Source organism: Camellia sinensis, chromosome 7, assembly GCF_055761805.1.
Source record: "Camellia sinensis isolate YWXY chromosome 7, ASM5576180v1, whole genome shotgun sequence".
In the NCBI taxonomy this organism is placed as follows: domain Eukaryota; kingdom Viridiplantae; phylum Streptophyta; class Magnoliopsida; order Ericales; family Theaceae; genus Camellia; species Camellia sinensis.
This window is the reverse complement of record NC_138967.1, coordinates 7,042,958-7,063,981: the sequence shown is the minus strand read 5'-3', so window position 1 is coordinate 7,063,981 and position 21,024 is coordinate 7,042,958. Positions and strand designations below refer to the sequence as shown.

The 21,024-nt window shown below is 34.4% G+C and overlaps 1 protein-coding gene and 2 long non-coding RNA genes across 12 annotated transcripts in view; 1 reads left to right on the top strand and 2 right to left on the bottom strand.

Moving 5' to 3' along the window:
* Positions 1-3,387: 3,387 nt before the first annotated feature.
* LOC114322498 (uncharacterized) lies at positions 3,388-4,221 on the bottom strand. The gene is made up of 2 exons (XR_003650770.2): positions 4,102-4,221; positions 3,388-3,540 (listed from the first exon to the last, which is right to left on the bottom strand). It is a non-coding gene; the product is annotated as an uncharacterized LOC114322498 (long non-coding RNA).
* A 5,449-nt stretch (positions 4,222-9,670) lies between these two features.
* LOC114322462 (uncharacterized) lies at positions 9,671-12,542 on the bottom strand. The gene is made up of 2 exons (XR_003650739.2): positions 12,332-12,542; positions 9,671-9,982 (listed from the first exon to the last, which is right to left on the bottom strand). It is a non-coding gene; the product is annotated as an uncharacterized LOC114322462 (long non-coding RNA).
* Positions 12,543-15,740: 3,198 nt separating this feature from the next.
* LOC114323870 (uncharacterized) overlaps positions 15,741-21,024 on the top strand; it is a 42,053-nt gene continuing 36,769 nt past the window's right edge. For 2 of the 10 annotated variants that reach the window (XR_014334937.1, XM_028271768.2), the window contains exon 1: positions 17,574-17,710. Coding sequence is in view for 1 of the 10 variants with exons in the window: in XM_082877378.1 (XP_082733504.1) it covers positions 16,653-16,666 (14 nt within the window). In the remaining 9 variants the exon portion in view is untranslated. Of the gene's footprint in view, positions 15,874-16,601; positions 16,667-17,520; positions 17,711-21,024 lie in introns of those variants that run through there. The other 8 variants (XR_003626968.2, XM_082877378.1, XR_003626978.2 and 5 more) reach the window with 8 other exon arrangements.

Genomic DNA, 21,024 nt, shown 5'->3' with positions numbered 1-21,024 from the left:
TTTGTTGGAATAAGATACATGTGCTAGATCCCTTGTAAGTGCAGGGTTTTTATAATTTGTCCTATTTTTCGTTACATTGCAGGGTAAATGAGTTGACTTGAACCAAACATGACTTCAAAATTTAATGAATTTCAAAATGTATTTCAATTTGTTTTATTTATTTTTGAGTCAATAACAAACGAGTTTCATTATAGTTGACTTAATCAATTTTAAAAATTTATTCCTTTTATTGAAGATTAGATCTATACCCAATTTATTGGCTGTATAGGCTATACTAATGCTTAAATCAATGTCTCTTTTATGTCTTTGTACTATCCCCCAAAACCATGGTAATTCAAAACAGGAACAGCCATTGAATTCTCATCCAGTACTACATGAATTGTCTTTAGTTCTCATAGTTCAGTGGTAGAGAGATAAATTAGCAAATATATCTCTGCACAGCAGCACAGGCATGTGAACCCTGACAATTCTATAGCAGCCATGTCCACCTTATTTATATTTTATTTATGTATTTAACTAATTCAGTAATGATGGAGACCCTCACAAAACATTACCCTCACAATCTCTATTCACTTGTGATTGGTCCAAGTAAGAAATGAAAAAAAAAAAATAATAATACAAACACATCATTAGTCTACATCACTGTAGGGGTGGTGAGGGTCTTCCAAAAGGGAGTCCTAAACATTTTCCTAACTAATTTTTGCTTTGGCGACATGTGTACATGTGTGCTAAGGAATGACAATTATGTACAATTTCACGTAGGTGATGCTGATGGCTAATGAAAGTAAATTGAGTAGTCATATCTTATTAACAAAATCAAGTTTGCCTTAATTTTTTTATTTTTTTAAAATATTTTTTTTGGGAATATTATAGTCCAGTTTGCGTGAATTTGAGCTCATCTGTAGATTATTTTGGTGATGTAAATCGCTCAACGTGTAGAATTTATCGAGCAAATTAATTATTAAGTTAATTTGGTATCGGTAAACATATGAACAATTTATTTTTGTATAATAATAATTAACTGTCTATTTTTTAAATTATACTTACCATTTATTTTTTATTTTTTAAGAAGAAATATAATCTGATAAGGTAGCTATTGTAATTTGATATGTTGATTTTTGTGTGTGCACAATTTGCTTAGCAATCTTTATAGATTGAATAATTTAAATAATCAAAATAAGTCTAAAATGAGGCTACAATCATGTAAACTAGACTTTACAGTCTAAACTAGAGATGAGATTAGTTCTACTTTATGATTAAACACAACACTCATGGTTGTAAAAGATGGTCAAATAACTTTGATCACATAGAGTGGAATTATAAAACAGTGACATTTTTGAAATATAATGCATCTTAATGAATTTTTTATTTTAAAATAATATAATTAAAATGGGCAAATTTTACTTAATTCTACACTAGTTTTATGGCCAAGTTCCTCCTCAGTTGATAATCCAATTGGGTAGGTGATGTTGGTCAACTAAGTTTTTTTATTTTATTTTTCGGAAGTCAAAATAAAAAATCATCAAAATGGTCAAAATTATGGCCATTTAATTTTTTAAAATTATTTTTAGATTAAAAAAAAAGGATAAATTATAAATACTCCCCTTGAGGTTTGTTTAAAGTACAAATTGTCCCTTGTGATTTGAAAAATTACAAATACCTCATTGTTAAAAAATTTTATTTAACAGAATTAACTAAAAAAATAAAATTCATAATTACTCTCCTATACACTAATAAAATTACTTAAATTATTAATTGAAACATATTTCTAACATTATTAAAAATTGTTAATTGACTTGATGATTTATTAATAAAAATGGCGATTTGTTATGAAATAGAAACCTCAGGAGGTGGAATGTAATTTTCAAAATCACAGAAGGCGATTCGTATTTTAATCAAACCTCATAGGGTGTATTCGTAATTTATCCAAAAAATAGAAATTAGTTTGACAAAAATAAGTATCAAAGAAATATTTTTCAAAATTTTAAAATTATTTCTATTATCCCAAAAAATAAAAAGAAAATTAGTCTAACATTTCTTTCTCAATTTTAATAATAAAAGAAGTTTATAATATTATTTTATAATGTCTAATGTCACTCACTCTTGATTCAGCTTGACACTTCTCTAAGCCAACTTTCAAAGAATTTCTCTGGTTTGAACTACTAATCTATCATATCATCTACAGTCATCATTCACAGTTTTGAATAATGTTCTTATAAGGCAAAAAAGAAAAAGATAAGGTCTTTAAGTTAGTGGTTATCTTGGGTTTGAACATGATTTCGACAGCTTTTTCTCTCTTTTTTTTTTTAATAGATTCGTTCTCAGTTCTTGCAATGTTTATCAACACAGTGTTGTTGATATCTTTCATGAATTCTATAAATCTCACCAATAACAATAGCAAGTTTGTTATAGCAACAGAGATGATCACATGGCTCAACAATTCCCAGATCCAAGCGGCCGTGACGATGTGACGCTCGAGATTGGCGATTAATCTGGTGACAATTTCGATTTCTAAACCAAACTCGTGATTCAATGCCAAGACGGACCATAAAATTTTCCTAAATTCAAGATGATGATGATGATGAAGACAATGATGATGATTTGGTTCTGAGAAAGCCAAGAATGTTCATGTCTCGAACCAAATTGAGGCTTGAAGATCGACACTGGAGATATAAAAGACTGTCAATAACTGGCAAGGATTGCAAATACGATGACCTGTTCTTGGATGAAGACGAAGATGTGTTCGGGGAATTTCTTTAGATTTCATAAAATAATATTGTGTCTTATAGTCCAGAAAAAATTGATTAAAATGAAGATGGTGATTGTTCAATTTTCTCTGTTTAGATAAAAAAATATAAAAAAAATAATGAGCAAGCCAGAAAAAATTAGTCAAAGCATAGATAAATTCTCTGAAAAATTCTCGGTAATTAACCAGAGTTTGGATTTGGTTTTGGGGTTCAAAGCTTGATCCAATTTTGGGAAATTCTTTTTTTTTGAGAAATTAGGCTACGAATTCACGAATTTTAGTCTTATTTTGGTTAAGAAATGGGTTGAAGTTTTGGTTTTGTATTGCAGTTTTGCTGTGTAATTTTGCTAAGTTGGTGAATTGTGGATTTGGATTTGAGTTTGGATTTTGAAGGTTGATCAAAAATAAAAATAAAAAAATTGTTAGGAAGTTGGGCTATAAATTTACAAAATTTAGTATTTTGGTGAGGAAATTATAGGAACTTGTTAATATTTTGTTCTAATCAATTTTCTCTGGGTAATGTTGTCACGGCCCAAACCTGGTATCCAAAGGCTCGGCGTTGCAACAAAATAAAAATAAAATAATTCTAATAATTTTGTAGTCATAGCGCAAGCGGATAAATTAAATAAAATAAAATAAAATAATTGGGTATCAAATGTTTATTAAAAATAAACAAACATAGTCATTTGGGTTTTTATTTTATTCCATGTGTCCAATTAGAAATACAGATAGTATCCAAAAAAAAAAAAGCACTGTGGTTTATCTCCCATCTTAATCCTACTAAATCTCGTCACCTGAAAGGGGTAACAGCTATAAGCACATAGCAGAGTGATAAATATTATACTGTGAATATAGGGGTACAAAATAACCATGGATAATTATTTAAGCTAAAACATTAATATAATTTAAGTTGAATAAAAAAATTAATTAAGTGGTAGAAACTGAAATACAGAAATTACGTAAATAATTATAACCACGGTACAGGACAGAACAGAACAGGGGTCATTAGAGTGACAATTAAAACAGGGGTCAATGGATCCATAACAAACAGAGGATCACAAAGTGACCAAATAAGGGTCAATGTATGGGACTCCCGTGGTGGTACTTACAGAAAATAATTGTTTACAAGATCTTTGTCAAATATTTTCTAAAATTTAAATAAATATATCCATGGGTTTCTATTTAAGTAAATAGAGGTCAGAAAATATTTCACATAATTGAAACATTAATATAACTACAAAACATAAATTATATAAAATAAATTGTGGTAACTCAAAACATTCATAAAATATATTATACTGACTCAAGACATATAGAAAACACATTATGGTAACTCAAGGTATAATATAACTCACCTTTAGATTGATCCTTAACTTTGAGTTTTCTGCTACAACTCCTAGCTATATTCTCTCACTTCTCAAAGCTCACTGGTACCTCATTATGAATGGGTTCTAATTTCTCGTCCTTACTTTTTCAAGCTTAGTGCACTGATACTTCACTATTTATAGGCCCATTCTCTTGCTTGCTACGCAAGTCCTAAGCTCTATGATTGCCACGTTGCTCCCTTTCTCGACCACGTTTCTACTTTGTTGGTTAGGAGAAATGATGTCACCCGTATTGTTATCCCATGAATTTGTTCAAGAGCCACTAACCTCTTGTCCTTTTTTCCAGCCACTAAATCCTGGACCTTTTTACCATTCTAAGAGTTATTACTCTTCGGTAAAGTTGTGTGTTTTTTTATTTTTATTTTTTATTATTATTATTTTATTTTATTTTATGATTATTAATTAGGTTCACGTCCAAAAATCTCACCATCAAACTATACAATATCACTTACCGCTTACTTAAATATTTTATTTATTTTATTTATTTTTGTTGTTTCTAAACCATAAGCTTCCACTAATGCACTTTTTTTTGATATAATAAGGAATTCTATTTATTAATTACTCATTATTTATTTATTAATTCTTTTCTTTTATATATATATACATATATATATGTATATATATATATTGCCTACTTATGAGTGATTGATATCATCACGGTATTGAATTAAATTAAAAATTCGGATGTCACATTTCTTCCCTCCTTAAAAGAAGTTTGTCCTCAAACTTGTCATACCTTGTTTTTCGAAGAGGTGTGGGTACTTGGTTCGCATTTGGCTTTCAGTTTCCCATGTTGCTTCTTCGATACGATGGTTTCTCTATATGACTTTTACAAGAGGTATGGTCTTGTTTTGAAGGATCTGATCACGATGATCGAGAATTTGTACAGGTTGTTCTTCATGAGAGAGGTCTTCTTGAACTTCTAGGTTCTCATAATCGACAACATGCTCTGGATCCCGAAGATATCGACGAAGCATTGAAACGTGAAACACATTGTGGACATTGGAAAGTTTGGGTGGAAGTGCAAGGCGATATGTCACATGATCAATCCTTTCTAGTATCTCGAATGGCCCCGATGTAACGTGGGTTTAACTTTCCTCGTTTTCCAAATTGGATAACCTCTCTTGTTGATGAAATCTTTAGAAACACATGATCTTCTATTTGAAATTCTAAGTCCCGTCTCCGTGTATCTGCATAGCTTTTTTGGCGACTCTGGGCAGTGCAAATTCGTTATTGGATGAGTTGAATTTTATCGCTCGTTATTTGCACGATTTTGGGGCCTAACAGTTTCCTGTCTCCGACTTCCGTCCAACACAGAGGTGATTGATATTTTCTTTTATATAGTGCCTCGTATTGTGCTATTCCAATGCTTGCATAATAGCTATTATTATAGGTGAAGTCCACCAAAGGTAGGTGATCATCCCAATTACCTTTGAGATCTAGCGCACACACACATAATATATCTTCTAAAGTCTAGATTGTTCTTTCAGATTATCCATTAGTTTGTGGGTGATAAGACATGCTAAACTTCAGAGTGGTTTCCAAAGCTTCTTGTAATTTGTTCCAGAAGTGAGACACAAAGCGGGGGTCTCTATCGGATACAATTGAAACTGGGGTGTCGTGCAAATGAATGATTTCCTTAATGTATAAAGTAGCAAACTTAGAGAGGGAGTACATGATTCTGATTGGTAGAAAACGCGTCGACTTTGTCAATCGATCTACGATAACCCATATTGCATTATTCTTCGGGACTAATTGCAGTAGCGCGACCACGAAGTCCATAGTAATGTGCTCCCATTTTCATTCAGGAATGAGGAGTGGTTGCAAAATTCCTGTAGGTCTCTGATGTTCTACTTTAACCCGTTGATAATGTAGGCATTTGGAGACGTGGCTTGCTATGTCTTTCTTCATTCTTGTCTACTAGAAGCGTTCCTTCATATTGTGATACATCTTTGTATTGCCAGTGTAGATCGCAAACTTTGAGCTATGAGTTTCTACCAATATCTTTTCTTAAGTTTTGAAAGGTTGGGTACGCAAATTCGATTTAAAAATTTTAGCATCCTATTGCTTATTGTGAAGTCAGGATCGGGCGTGTCTGCTTGTTCCTTGTACTTTTTCTTCAAAAGTTTATCTTCACATTGGCGAACTCTAACTTCTTCAATCAGCTTGAGTTCCATGATTATGTTGGCAAGCAGTCCATTGATCTTTCGGGGAACGAGGTTACATGCCAAACTTTTGGTCGTCTTTTGACTTAATGCTTCTGCTACTACGTTAGCTTTGCCGGGATGATGATGGATCTCTATATCGTAGTCCTTCATAAATTCTAACCATCGTCGTTGCCTCATATTCAGTTCCTTTTGTGTAAACATATATTTGAGACTCTTGTAATCTGTGTAAATTTTGCAGGTTACTCCGTAGAGATAATGATGCCAGATTTTGAGGGCAAAGATTACTGCAGCAAATTCTAGATCATGGGTTGGGTAGTTCTTCTCGTGGGCCTTTAGTTGACGTGAGGCATATGCAATGACCTTCCCATTTTGCATAAGAACGCAACCCGAACCATTGTATGAAGCATTACTATAAATTACGAACCTTTCTGTTTCCACAGGGAGTGCTAGTATAGGAGTCGTCACGAGTCTGTTTTTCAATTCTTAGAAGCAACGTTCTTGTTTGTCAGTCCATTCAAAGGGTGTGTTCTTCTGAGTTAGCTGGGTCAAGGGTGATGTTATCTTCGAGAAATCTTGCACAAAGCGCCGGTAATAGCCGGCTAGACCCAAGAAACTTTGAATCTCGGACACGTTAGTAGGTCATGGCCAATCCACGATTGCTGCAATCTTTTGGGAGTCAACTGAGATGCCATCTTTATTGATGCTGTGATCGAGGAAGTGTACACTAGTGATCCAGAAGTCACATTTCTTCACCTCGACATAAAGCTTGTGATCACGTAGTGTCTGTAAAACTCTTCGCAAGTGGTGCTCATGATCTTCTAGCGATTTGGAGTATATGAGAATGTCGTCAATGAAGACAATGATGAACTCGTCAAGATAGGGTTTGAACACTCGATTCATGAGGTCTATGAAGGCCACTGGAGCATTTGTGACGCCAAATGGCATGACGAGAAACTCGTAGTACCCGTAACGAGTTCTGAAGGCAGTCTTTTCAATACTTTCCGTTTTGACTTTTAGTTGATGGTAGCCAGAACGCAAGTCAATTTTTGAGAATACTTGAGCGACTTGCAGTTGATCGAACAAGTCGTTAATTCATGGCAGAGGGTACTGATTTTTTATGGTGACTTTGTTTAGTTCATGGTAATCGATGCATAACCTTATCGTGCCATCCTTTTTCTTTACGAATAGTAATGGAGCTCCCCATGGTGAGGTACTTGGTTGAATGAAACCTTTGTCCAAAAGTTCCTGGAGTTGAGTTTTCAGCTCTTTGTCATGGACATGCGGTAAGGAGCTTTTGAGATTGGTTGTGTACCAAGTTGGGTTTCAATGGTGAATTTGATTTCTCGGTCAACCGGAGTACAATGCAGGTCTTCAGGAAATACATCCGAGAATTCTCGTACCACAGGGATTTCATCAAGTATGGGGGCCTCTTGTTGAGTATTGATCACATAACAGATACAACTACAACAACCCTTTCTTAAAAGCCGTTGGGCTGTCATGAAGGATATAACACATGGAGGGAAAGAGACTCTAGTTCCATCAAAGACAAACTCGAGTTGGTTTGGTGACTAGAGGAAGACCTTTTTGGTTTCACAATCAATAGAGGCATGGTTGGCAACTAACCAATCCATTCCTAAGATCACATCAAAGGTACTAATGCAAAGGGAAATCAAGTCTACTTGTAAGGTTTCCCCTTTTAAGGATACAGTACAAGATTTGTACAAATTAGTACTAAGGGTGGAGTTACCAGAAGGAAAAGACACAGATAATATATATCCTAAGGGTTCGGGTGTTGATGTCAACTTGGTAGCAAAGTGTAGTGTAACAAAAGAATGAGTTGAACCAGAGTCAAAGAGAACATGAGCTCAGTGACCACAAATAGAAAATGTACTTGACACAACATTCTCAGTAACTTCTGGTTTCCAGATACCAGGGCAAAAGCTCTTCCTTGGCGTTTTTGGTCCTTCCTTACTCCTCCAGGTACCGTGGGTTTTCGGACTGGTTTAGAGGGGCCGGTTGTAGGATTGGCAAGCTTTGGACAATCTCTCAGCAAGTGGCCAACTTGGCCACATTTAAAGCATGCTCCCGTGTCTCGACGATATTGTCCCCAATGAGTCCTTTCACAGGTAGAGCAAGTTGAAATGGTGCCACCTCTGGGATTTGTGGGACCTTGATTGTTTGAACTGGTTGTGCCTGTATTTACCCTATTGGGAGGCGTGACACCGGGTCTTCTGTTATCTCTTTCCCAAACTCACTTCATTTGGCTTGGTTCTCAAGAGTGCAAGGATTTAATCCCTTTTTCCGCAATGTATGCTCGATCCACCACCTCCGCATAAGTTGGTAGATTCAAAACCTCCAGGTTGTCCCTGATTTTAGCATCCAATCCTATTTCAAATTTCCTGGCTTCTCAAGTTTTGATGGGATGACGTATGTCGTAAATCGAGCCAGTTGCATGAACTTGCTCTCGTATTCGGCCACCGTCATGGTTCCTTTCCTTAGATGTATGAATTCTGTCGCCTTTTGTTCCCGCAGTGAATCTAGAAAGCATTTTTCATAAAATACCTCCAAGAATCTTGCCTAAGTCACAATATCTTCTTTCTCCAGGGTAAGAAGCCACTATTCTTGTGAATCGTCTTTGAAGGTGAATGTGGCGAAAGTCACCTTCTGTTTTTTTGTGCAAGATAGCACGCGGGAAATTTTCTCTATATCTTTGACCCAAGCTTCTGCCACCAGTGGGTTTGTACTGCCAGTGAATATTGTAGGTTTCAAGTCCTGGAACTATTTTATAGTAGTTGGCACTTCTCGTCGTTCAAGCAATCCGTTATTAATGTTGGTTTGTAGGGCTCGCAGAAAACTAGTAACTGCTTTTTCCATGATTTGCTCCATTGGATCAGTACCACTGACTGATGATCAAGTTCCATTTCCATTATTAGCCATTACTACAAGGTGAAAATGATTAGTGAACTCCCTTTTTTTTTTTGAACCATTTCGTATACATTTAATTATCTATGATTCACAAGATACTATAACAGTACATATCACGATATAATATCTATGATTCACAAGATACTATAATGGTACATATATCATTTTTACTTATGCAAAAGAAAACATATTACTACAATGTACTTAAAATACAGTCAAGAGTTAGTGTCTAATCCTATTAATACAAAAACAGAAGGATTAGACAAATCATGGTCAGGTCACAAAAAAAAGGACCTCCTGGTCAGATGTCTAAAAGGGATCGTTAGGCCTTTGTCATGACCCAAACCTGCCCCTATAGGTTTAGCATCGTAACCGGCCAGTAATTCTGGGATTACAGAAGGCCTCTAAGACAAATTAACATAATATTAGGGGCTAACAGAAGCAAATAACAAATATAAAACGTCCATTGAACTGTGCAGACTTATATGAGACAGAAAAACTTTAATCTTTTTATGTACATATATATCTATCATCCTTACGTCATAATATATATATACAGATTAGACAAAAAGGGACTTAGCCCCATTTACAAAATACACAAGACTTGTTTAACCAAACAAGAAAACAGAACTTAAACTTTAAATCACATAGCCATAGTCATTTGACATATCCGGAACCTCCACGGAAGGCACATAGGGCGGCTGACAAAAAATAGATCCCAGACAGATGCCTCTAAGCCTGGTCACGAGCCTGATCACCTACATACATAAATAATACAGTGAGCTAGAGCTCAGTGAATAATAACAGAGTAAAGGGTTTTAATGAATGAAGTCCGTACAGATTCATAAATCATAATTCAGATTCACAATAGATTCAGATTCATATTTTTGTTCAGATCATATACAGAAATCATAATTCATACTTAATCATACGTGGTACATCCATTAGCGCTAACAGAGCAGATACAGAACAGATGTAGAACATGTGGTGGTTATGAATAACCAATTCCATAAAGGAACCTCCGGATCCGAGTAACAGAGCATAAACATGTTGAGCCCCATGATGAAGCCTCCGGTACAGGTAACAAATGACAGACATAATAAGTTCCATAATAGAACCTCCGATACCAGGTAATAGAGAATATACATGCTGAGCTCCATGATAGAGCCTCCAGTACGGGTAATAGATGACAGATATAATAAGTCCCATAGTGGAACCTTCGATACCGGGTAACAGTTAACAGATATCGCATGATGCTAAGGATGCCAAGAGTACATGTCAGAAATTGGACAATCATTCATTGTACATAATATAACATTTCAGAAAACAGATCTTATTTTATCATGCAGAAAATAAATAAAGATGAACATAACTTTACTAAGTTATTACTCGCAGATAGTAGCAGAAGCAGATCAGACAGATCAAGCAGACAATAGCACGTGACCTACACAAACACATAACATATACATATTGAAGCACAATATTACTCCTTTGATCAAACTCGACTTTCTTGTTTTCTGTCTAAATAATTCGAAGGCCTATTATGCTTATTCTTTCTTTAGTCAAATGAATCGGGTTCTCATTTCACAGATTCCTTTTATTACTAAATCATTCTTTTTTGAATAAACCAATTCCTCAATTGGCTTCTTAATCAAGTGTCACTAAGTTAATGACTTATTCTTTAATCAACTAATTAATGTTGTTTGATAGCTTATAAATCCTTATTGAGCCATAAAACATGTCTAGAATGCTTTGGAAAGAGATGAGAATAAAAATGTGAATTAAATGCAATTTTTCAAAATATGCTGAAAATAGGGTCTTCGCTCGAGCGCCCAAAGTGGCGCTCGAGCAGACAGTAAAATTTTGCAAAACTTCTGAGAGCTCAATTTTCACGCTCGAGCGGAGCTTTCCTCGCTCGAGTGTACAACATGAATTTTGGAATTTCCAGAACTGTGTTTGAGCTTCAAGGTTGATACTCAAAGCCTCAAAACTTGTGTTTTTGGTACAAAATCATGGAGAACCATTGTATAATTTAGTAGACACTCCCAAAGAAATCATTTATTCAAATCATACTCCAATTGTCCAAATTTAGATTTAACTCATTTTTTTTATATCAAACCCACAATTTTAAAACATGAATTAGACTTTCCAAACTCTTGAAATTTCATGATGTATATATAAAAAAAATAGAACCCAATTCTATTATTAACAAAAATCAACTTAACTATGAATTACACAAATCAATTTCTTAGAAATTCAACTTAACTCAAATTTTTAACCAAAACTTAATTTATAATCATAGATGTTCTAAAATGTGTCTAAGTTGAATAAAACTCTTAAATTACCTTACATGCATGGATTAAAAATTTAATTATAAAATCAAAACTTTAGGATTAATTCTAAATTTCCATAAACTTGATTTTCTTAAAACATTTCCTTTATCTCTCCCAAATATGAAGTTGAATGGCTCAATTCCCTTAAAAACTCATGTATTACAAGAAAATACTACAAAATCAAACCCAAACAATTAATTTTCCAAATTAATTTCCACAACTATGAGTCTACTTAATTCTTACTTAAAATCTGGTTTCTTACAAAATCCATGAGACTAATTCCATTAATTCATGATGCAAAGAGGATTATCTAAAACATGAAATTAAAGTTATAAAACTCTTAAAAAAAAAATTGCATGTGTGAAATTAGGATCAAAATTCAAACCAATTATATCCAAAATTCCTTTAATTCAATAGTAAGTTCAAAATGTTCATGAATTCATATTTTCCCAAAACTTGCTTTTCTTATACCCAAACATAGAATTAATCCTTCAAATCTTTTAAACATCTAAGATGCATGTATAATTAGAGTAAAAATATTGAGACTTGTAGAGTTTGTTCATGCATGTAAAAATTTGACTCAAATTCATGCATGATATTCCAAAATCAAACCTAAAATAATTAATTCCTAAATTTATTTCATAACCATGAATCTAATTTAATTCCATCATCTTCTTGCTAATACCCTTTTAATTACATGAAATTGAGTCAAACTCATCTTTAATTCCAAGTATGATACAAGAATTCTACAAAAATCAAGGTTGAAATCCTTACCTTTAACCTTCAATGGCTGAATTTCTTTCTAATTCCTTGAATTCCCTCTCTTATCTTCATTTAGATCTCTTAAACCCATTTCTCCAAAGCTTTTTCTAGCAAAATGGTTTGACTTCTCTCTCTCTCTCTCGGTTCTTCTCTCCCTCTCCAAATCGTATTTAAAAAAAACAGTTTCTGAAGAGGCAGAAGGAGTAAGCCCACTTCTTCACTTGAAATTGGCACCACATATACACAAACCCACTTCTTGATTCCACACTATTCACATACAACAAGATTAGAAGATTCTAAAATTAACTAAGTTACTAATTTATGCATTGACTTAATTAAACCCCACTTTTGTCTTAACTAATTATAATTAACACTTGATTAGTACATAATTTAATTAATCACAACTAATTAGAATCTCACATAATATACTCAGTCTAATTTGACTTCTATTATAGCCCAATTAATTATATTTAATCTTTGCCATTCTGAATATGATTTTTAATCAGACTTCCAAAATGCTCCAAATATTAAATTAAACTTATTTCCATCCTCAATTTTAGTTTCTTAAATCATTTAAGCCTTCAATTTCTGATCAGACTCAAAATTTTGTCAATAAATTACATATTCAAATTAGGCACCACATAAATGAATTTAATTCATAATAATCTTAGTTCCCAATCCTCTTAACTTAATTAACTCAAATTCGGACCCAATTAATTAAATCTCAATTTTATAAATCTAAATCGAATATTTAATTAAACTCCCATATAGTCCGATACTCCAAATTAAAATAATTCATTCACCAATTATACTTTCTCGAGCCATCTAGGCTTTCAATTTCTAATTCCAAAATAAATCATCAATAGAATCAGTCTCTATAATTTTCATAAATCTCAGATTAAATTAGAATAATTGGCAATTAAAATCTAAATCTCCTTAATTAATTAAGTTCTAATCATTATATATAATGGGGTCGTTACAACCACCATGAGAACTGGTTCTAGAAAACTGGCCCACAAAATAACCCTGTGAATTCACTTTGCATGAGGGGCTTAAACTCCCACCCACTGAGCTCTACTCCAAAGCACTGCCATACTACCCGGACTATGTAGACAGGAATACCGTGATCATAACCCCAAAACTCCTGTCCAGTAATCCGCACCGGTATCTCCAAGTATGATACACTGTCAGTGAAGTCCACAGTCAGGGTCTGGACAATGTGCTGTGGAGGAAGTGTCATAGTGCGAATGTGGCTGCTAGGATATTCATGCCCTCTCCTCTCCAAGGTTTGCTGTTCCTTACACCACAGGAAAACTTAACCCAGAAATATTTATAACACGGTTTACTTATGTTAGGCAATTTAATTAATTAATTAATTAATTAATTTTTTTGTTTTGGAAAAATATACCATAATAATAATATGAGGTTAAATTTATTATTATTTTTTTTTTGTGCCCAAAACCATTGCTCTGATACCATTTTTGTCACGACCCAAACCTGGTACCCAAAGGCTTAGCGTCGCAACAAGATAAAAATAAAATAATTCTAATAATTTTGTAGTCGCAGCACAAGCAGATAAATTAAAATAAAATAATTATGTATCAAATGTTTATTAAAAAGAAAAAAACATAGTCATTTGGGCTTTTATTTTATTCTAGGTGTCCAATTAGAAATACATATAGCACAAAAAAAGAGAGAAAACACTGTGGTTTATTTCCTATATTGATCCTGCTAAATCTCGTCACCTGATAGAGGTAACAACTATAAGCACATAACAGAGTGATAAATATTATATTGTGAGTATAGGGGTACAAAATAACGATGAATAGTTATTTAAGCTAAAACATTAACATAATTTAAGTTGAATAAACAAATTAATTACGTGACAGAAACTAAATACAAAAATTATGTAAATAACTACAACCACGGTACAGGATAGAACAGAACAGAGGTCACTGGAGTGACAATCAGAACATGGGTCAATGGATCCATGACAAACAAAGAACCACAAAGTGGCCAAACATGGGTCAATGGTTATTTAAGTCCCCCAAGATATGAAACTCTCATGGTGGTACTTACAGAAAATAATTGTTTACAAGATCTTTGTCAAATACTTTCTAAAATTTAAATAAACATATCCATAAGTTTCCATTTAAGCAAATAGAGGTCAAAAAATATTCCACATAATTGAAACATTAATATAACTACAAAACATAAAATATATAAAATAAATTGTGGTAACTCAAAATATTCGTAAAATATATTATGGTGACTCAAGACATATAGAAAACACATTATGGTAACTTAAGGTATAATATAACTCACTTTAAGATTGATCCTTAACTTTGAGTTTTCTACTACAACTCTTAGCTATACTCTCTCGCTTCTCGAAGCTCACTGGTACCTCACTACGAATGGGTTATAATTTCTTGGCCTTACTTTTTCGAAGCTTAGTGCACTGATACTTCACTATTTATAGGCCCATTCTCTTGCTTGCTACGCAAGTCCTAAGCTCTATGATTGCCACATTGCTCCTTTTCTCAACTACGTTTCTACTCTGTTGGTTAGGAGAAGTGATGTCACCTGTATTATTGCCCCATGAATTTGTCCAAGAGCCACTAACCCCTTGTCATTTTTACCAGCCACTAAATCCTGGACCTTTTTACCATTCTAAGAGTCATTACTCTTCGGCAAAGTTGTGTGTTTTTATTTATTTTATTTTATTTTATTTATGATTATTAACTAGGTTCACGTCCAAAAATCTCACCAACAAACTATATAACATCACTTACCGCTTATTCAAATATTTTATTTTTATTTTTATTTTTATTTTTATTTTTATTGTTTTTAAACCACAAGCTTCCACTAATTCACTTTTTTTTGATATAATAAAGAATTCTATTTATTAATTACTCATTATTTATTATTATATATATATATATATATTGTCTACTTATGAGTGATTGATGTCATCACGGTATTGAATTAAATTAAAAATTTAGATGTCACGAATTTTCTCTGCTCTGTTTAATTTTCTCTATATTATTTAATTATCTCTGAATTTTTCTAGTTTGAACTCAGAGAAATTTCAATTATCTCCAGGTAATTTTCTCAACCCTGTTTAATTTTCTCTGTGTTATTTAATTTTTTCTAATTTAAACTCAGAGAAATTTGAATTTTCTTTGGTTTGAACCCAAATAAAAGAGAAATTCTTTGGAATGTCCATAATTTCTCTAGAGATAATTTTTCTAGATTGAAATATTTCTAAATCAATATTGAGAGATCTTAGACATTATGAAAATACTAAATGTCCTTTATACTATAAAATTTTAATATCAGGACTTAAAAAAAAACCTCCAAAATAAAACTATATAAAAATATAATTATTTTTTTAAAAAAATTCTCACTAAATTAATTTAATTTTTAATATTTTTTTCTGAAATAAATTCTGAAAATCCAAACGGGCCAAATCTCTCACCCCCGTTGAAAAACCCAGTACTCCAAAACGCGGGAAACACAATCACGACTCTTTTTCTCTGCAAGAAGAGGAAGAAGTGAGCTCTCTCTCTCTCTCTCTCTCTCTCTCTCTCTCTCTCTATGTATGTATGTATATATGCACACACATACCTGTATATTGCTTTCTTCACTAGATTATTTTTGTTGAATTACTCTTGATTGCTGGAACTTTAGGGTTTAACAGAGCTATTTGGCATGTTTTGTGAATTACGTGAATGTACGGTCTACTGTTCATGAAATTGTCTCATAAATTGTTGCTGCAGACCTAGAAGTAATCAAATCATTGTGTTTCATTAGCAATTGAATCAAATTCGAATCGAATAATTTGGATTCCACATTGAAATCATCTGATAGATTGGTATCATGGCTTAATTGATTAATTTTTGGTTTTGAAATCCAAAATTATTTGTTTCGTAATTGTATGGATTGCGTTTCAAAAGTAATTTTTTTTATTTTTTTTTTGGGATTCAAAAAAAAAGGGATTAGTGTTCATGAAATCCCAATCAGACTGTGCTTAATCAAATAGCATTTTCGCTTCTTAAGGAAAATCGTGATATGAAAAATTCAGATTATTTGTTCGCAATTGTGGCTTGTTTTCAAGTCAATAAAGTTTTCACCAAATAGAAAAGTTTTTTATATTTTTATATTTTTTTACAAGTATTTGTTATGAGCTATGTTTCCTTAACATGGCTGCAAATGAGGCCAAAGAGAAACTTTTATTTGTGAAGGGTTCTGATTGCTCTAATTGTTTTTCTCCTTTCTACAGAAGAGTTATCACCAATGCAATAAGTGTGGATGACGGGCATTTACCTCAACGATGGCTTCTATGAGGTACCATTGGAAACTATTTTGATATTTCCATTTGTATTCTCTACGTGCTCTGTCAAACACGGTTTCAACAGGTTTTATTCAGTTTGATCAGTAGAATAAGTTTCAGCAGATGTTAGCGGGAATGCCAAAATAATTATTAATTAGACTTTCTTTTGCGATGCTATTGTTCCCCTTTGGTTGTGGATTGAATATTCTGATGCAGCATGCTTTACCATGGAATGCATTTTATGCTGATGATTTAAAAACTTTGTTTTGTAGTGTGTTAATTTGCCTTTATTTGCAAGTGAACATTCAAAACTAAGGGTGAAAACAAGCTGAACCCAGTTGAATATTTGTTTATTTAAGCTTGGATTGTTTAAACCTGGATCAAGCTTGAGCTTGAATATGGTCTCTTTTGCTTTGTCCCAGTGTGTTCCATCAAGCACATTAATCTAGCTGGTTCTTGTTCTTGAGCATAATCCATCTTGCTCATTAGTCATTCAGATGTTAATAAATGTCATAAGGATCCAAGGCGTACATACATGTGTCCATCCCTACTATGTCATTTTCAAAGAAATGCTATGAAGTACAGACACTTCAAAATGGGTTCCGTATCCGTGTCAGAGACATATGGGAGACCGACATATACATGATTTGGGGTCAAAACAAAATATATGAAACAAAGTGAAAAAATAAATAAATATACACCAACATATATATTGATGCCTCTTATGTCTTTATGCCATATATCCATATTCGTAAACATAGCAAATAAAAATGTCACTTTTTTTTTCCCCATATCTCTATAGTGACTGTATCCTATTTTTTTCAAAATTGCCATGTCACGTGTCTATGTCAATGTTTGTGCTTCTTAGATTTGGCACCACAGGTGACACGTGGGCCACTCATGTCTCCTCAAATTCCGCTCCAAGGTTGAGATATGCCAGTTGAGGATAGCACACAAGCGGTGCTCTAACCGTGAGCGTAGGCACTCAAGAACAAGTTTCAAGATTTCTCGAAGTACATATTGAGTGCATCTTCCTTTCCATTTGTGGTTGGCACTCGGTACCTCCAATCACCTAAATATTGTTAGAATGTGTTATAAATATTTCCTATTTCATTCTTATTTATATTCAGTATCTTTATTTATGCCTTGGGGTGCTCGTGTAATAATGCTAATGATTTAATATAGAATCACTCATACTTCTAACTTTTCTCTTCTCAAAATAAACATGGTATCAGTGCCACTCTAAAATCCTAGAAACCACAGCACCACCACACCAGCCGCAGCCCCTTATGGTTCCGACAGCCACCAGTTGCAGCCACCTAGGGTTCTAACGCCACTAGCCGTAGTTGGCTAGGCTGTCGGTAGTCCTAGCCGCAGCCTCCTAGGGATTCGACAGCACCCTAGGGCTCGTCTAAGCCTCCTTTTCCCAGCCTAGGTTTGTCGGCAGGTTTGCAGGTCCGGTCGAGGGTGTATTTCCTCTCTTCACAAGCTGCCGATAGCCTCTAAGGAGCCTTGGTTCAGTTAGGTCTCTCTTTCGTGGGTCTGGGTTGCTGTGAAATACTTAATCTGTGACCATTGGTACTTAGTCTCTCTCTACATGTATTTTTTTATTTTTATTTTTATTTTTATTTTTATTTTCTGTATCTCTGATTTTTTGTCTTCTCAAAAAAAATAAAAAATAAAAATAAAAATAAAGTATTCTTAAATTCTTTTTTGTTTTGGTTGTTGTGTTCTCCTTTCTTCTGGGTTTGTAATTAGACAAGTGTTTGTTTGTGAGGGTTCCTTAGTAGAGTATTCATGACAGAATTGACTAGTGAGTCTACTACTTCGCAACCTGCTCCTCAAGGCGTGAGTTCTGTTTTGCCTCCTACTATGCTTGATTCTCTCCACCCTAGCTGGAAAATCACCACCTCTCTCTTTAATGGTCATAATTATCTATCATGGTCGCAGAGTTTGACTATTTTTTTGAAGAACAAATGGAAGATTGGATATGTTGATGGGTGTGTTTAGCCACCCAGTACCATAGATCCGGGTTATGATTAGTGGGAGATTACCAATTCTTTTATCAAGGGCTGGTTGATACATTCCGTGGTTTCGGACATTGGTGGTGGATACTTGTCTATAGACACAGTACAGGATATTTGAGAGGCTGTGGCCACTTCGTATTCTTGCAAAGGCAATTTTTCACCGACTTTTGAGTTGCGACGCTCCATTGACTGGTCCGTCCAGGGTGAGATGACTATCCTCCAATATTTTACTTTTCTTAGCAATGGGTGGAAGAGACTTGATCATCTTCAGGATTACAAGCCTGTCGGTCCTACTGATTCTGTTGGTTACTTGAAATTTGTTGAACAAGTACAGGTTTTCAAGTTTTTGGAAGGTCTGAATGTGGAGTTTGATCCTGTTTGGAGTCGTGTGCTTGGTATGGATGTGTTTCTTTCTCTCCAAGAAGCGTTTGCTCATGTGCAGAATGAGAAGAGTTATTGTTCTGCTATGCTTCCGTCTGCCTTTTCTGATCGATCTGCCCTAGTTTCTGCACCCTCTAGAGATGGGGATCGTGGTTCTTGTCCTCCTTCTGAGAAGGATACCCTCTTTTGTGACTATTGTCGTTGCCCTCGCCACACCCGTGAGACTTGTCGGAAGTTGCATGGGCCGCCATCTGGGGGTCATGGAGATCGTTCTGGTTCTCGCGGGGGTCGTTCCGGTCAGTCTAGAGGCCGAGGGCCCAATGCCTGCACCCATCATTCTAATACAATTAAGCCACAGTCCCCATCTTCGGTTGTTTGTTCTGTTGATATCTTTGGTTTCTCTACTTCTGAGTTGGAGGTTGCTCTTCTCAACTTGCTAGACCGTCGGGCATCTAGTTCATCTTCAGGTAACTTTGCCCATTCAAGTAACTTACCTTATTCTACATGTGCATTCCTATCTCATCAAACATTGCCTCGGATTATTGATTTTGGTGCTTCAGACCATATGCCTGGGTCTTCTGATTTGTTCTCAGCATATACCCTTTCTTCAGGACATGATAAAGTTCGAATTGCTGATGGTACCATTTTTTCTACATCTGGGAAAGGTTTAATTCATGCCACTGCTTCCCTTCCTTTGTCTTTTGTACTACATGTTCCCAATTTTAGTGTTAATCTTTTATCTTTGAGTCGTCTTACTCGGGACTTAAATTGTAGTGTGACCTTTTTCCTGATCATTGTCTATTTCAGGGACCTTATCACAAGGAAGATGATTGACAGTGGTAGACATGAGAATGGTCTCTATATCCTAGATCAAGCAGACAACCTAGCTCATTCATCTATTTAGTTACCCTCTACCAAGGACGACCTATGGCTGTGGCATCGCCGTCTTAGGCATCCATCTTTTTTGTTACTCAAGCACCTTTTTCTTTCAGTTTTTTTGAAAAAAAATGTTTATGAGTTTCACTGTGAGTCGTGTCAACTTGGAAAACAACATAGAGCTTCTTTTGCTCCTTCTATTAATAAAAGTTTAGTTCTTTTTTCATTGATTCATTCTGATGTATGGGGTCTGTTGGCACATAAATTTCAACTAAATTTATGAGATGTATAAAGCCTATGATAGGAAGGTTGTAGGTAATCACTTCTTGAAAAAAAAGATCAACATGATCCGTTGAAGTACATAAATAAAACGACGTTGTATTTCAACAACATTATTCAAGATACTCAAATGACACGTGGAGCCTACGAAAGATAACCCCTGCAGAGCCTACAACAAGGACACCACACAGGATGAAACCCCAAAGATCAAACCGGTTAATTAGATATACGATTAATCAGAGAGCGCTATTATTCAAAATTCAAATGGCGCTATCATTCAATTTGAAATTCAAATTGAAGATGAAGCATTCCTATCACCTGATGGCCCTCCATAAATATGAGGACCATCATACAAGATGGGAAAAGGGAATCAGAAGTGAAAAGATCAGAGAGAGAGAGAGAAAGAAATTGAGAGCTAAACAAATCGCTACAAGAAAGAAGAAGAGAAGCTGTTAGAATTTCCCATCTTTACCTTCACCTACTCCACTACACACTCCACTTCACCTACCTCCACTTCACCACACACTCCACTTCACCTAACCCACTATCACCTCCACTACACCTACTACCACATTTTCTTCTATATATAGATTGTATAGGAATTGTAATTAATCAATCTTGTAATACATCAATCAATATATCAATCAATTAATCAGTAATACATACATAAATTATAACATGGTATCAGAGCAAGGTTAAGAACTTTGTGATTCCGCTTCACCGGCGGGCGGCAGACTCGCCTTCGCCGTCCGCCGGACAAACCCAAATTTTCTAATTCTCTTTCTCCTTCCTCAACAAACTGATTCATC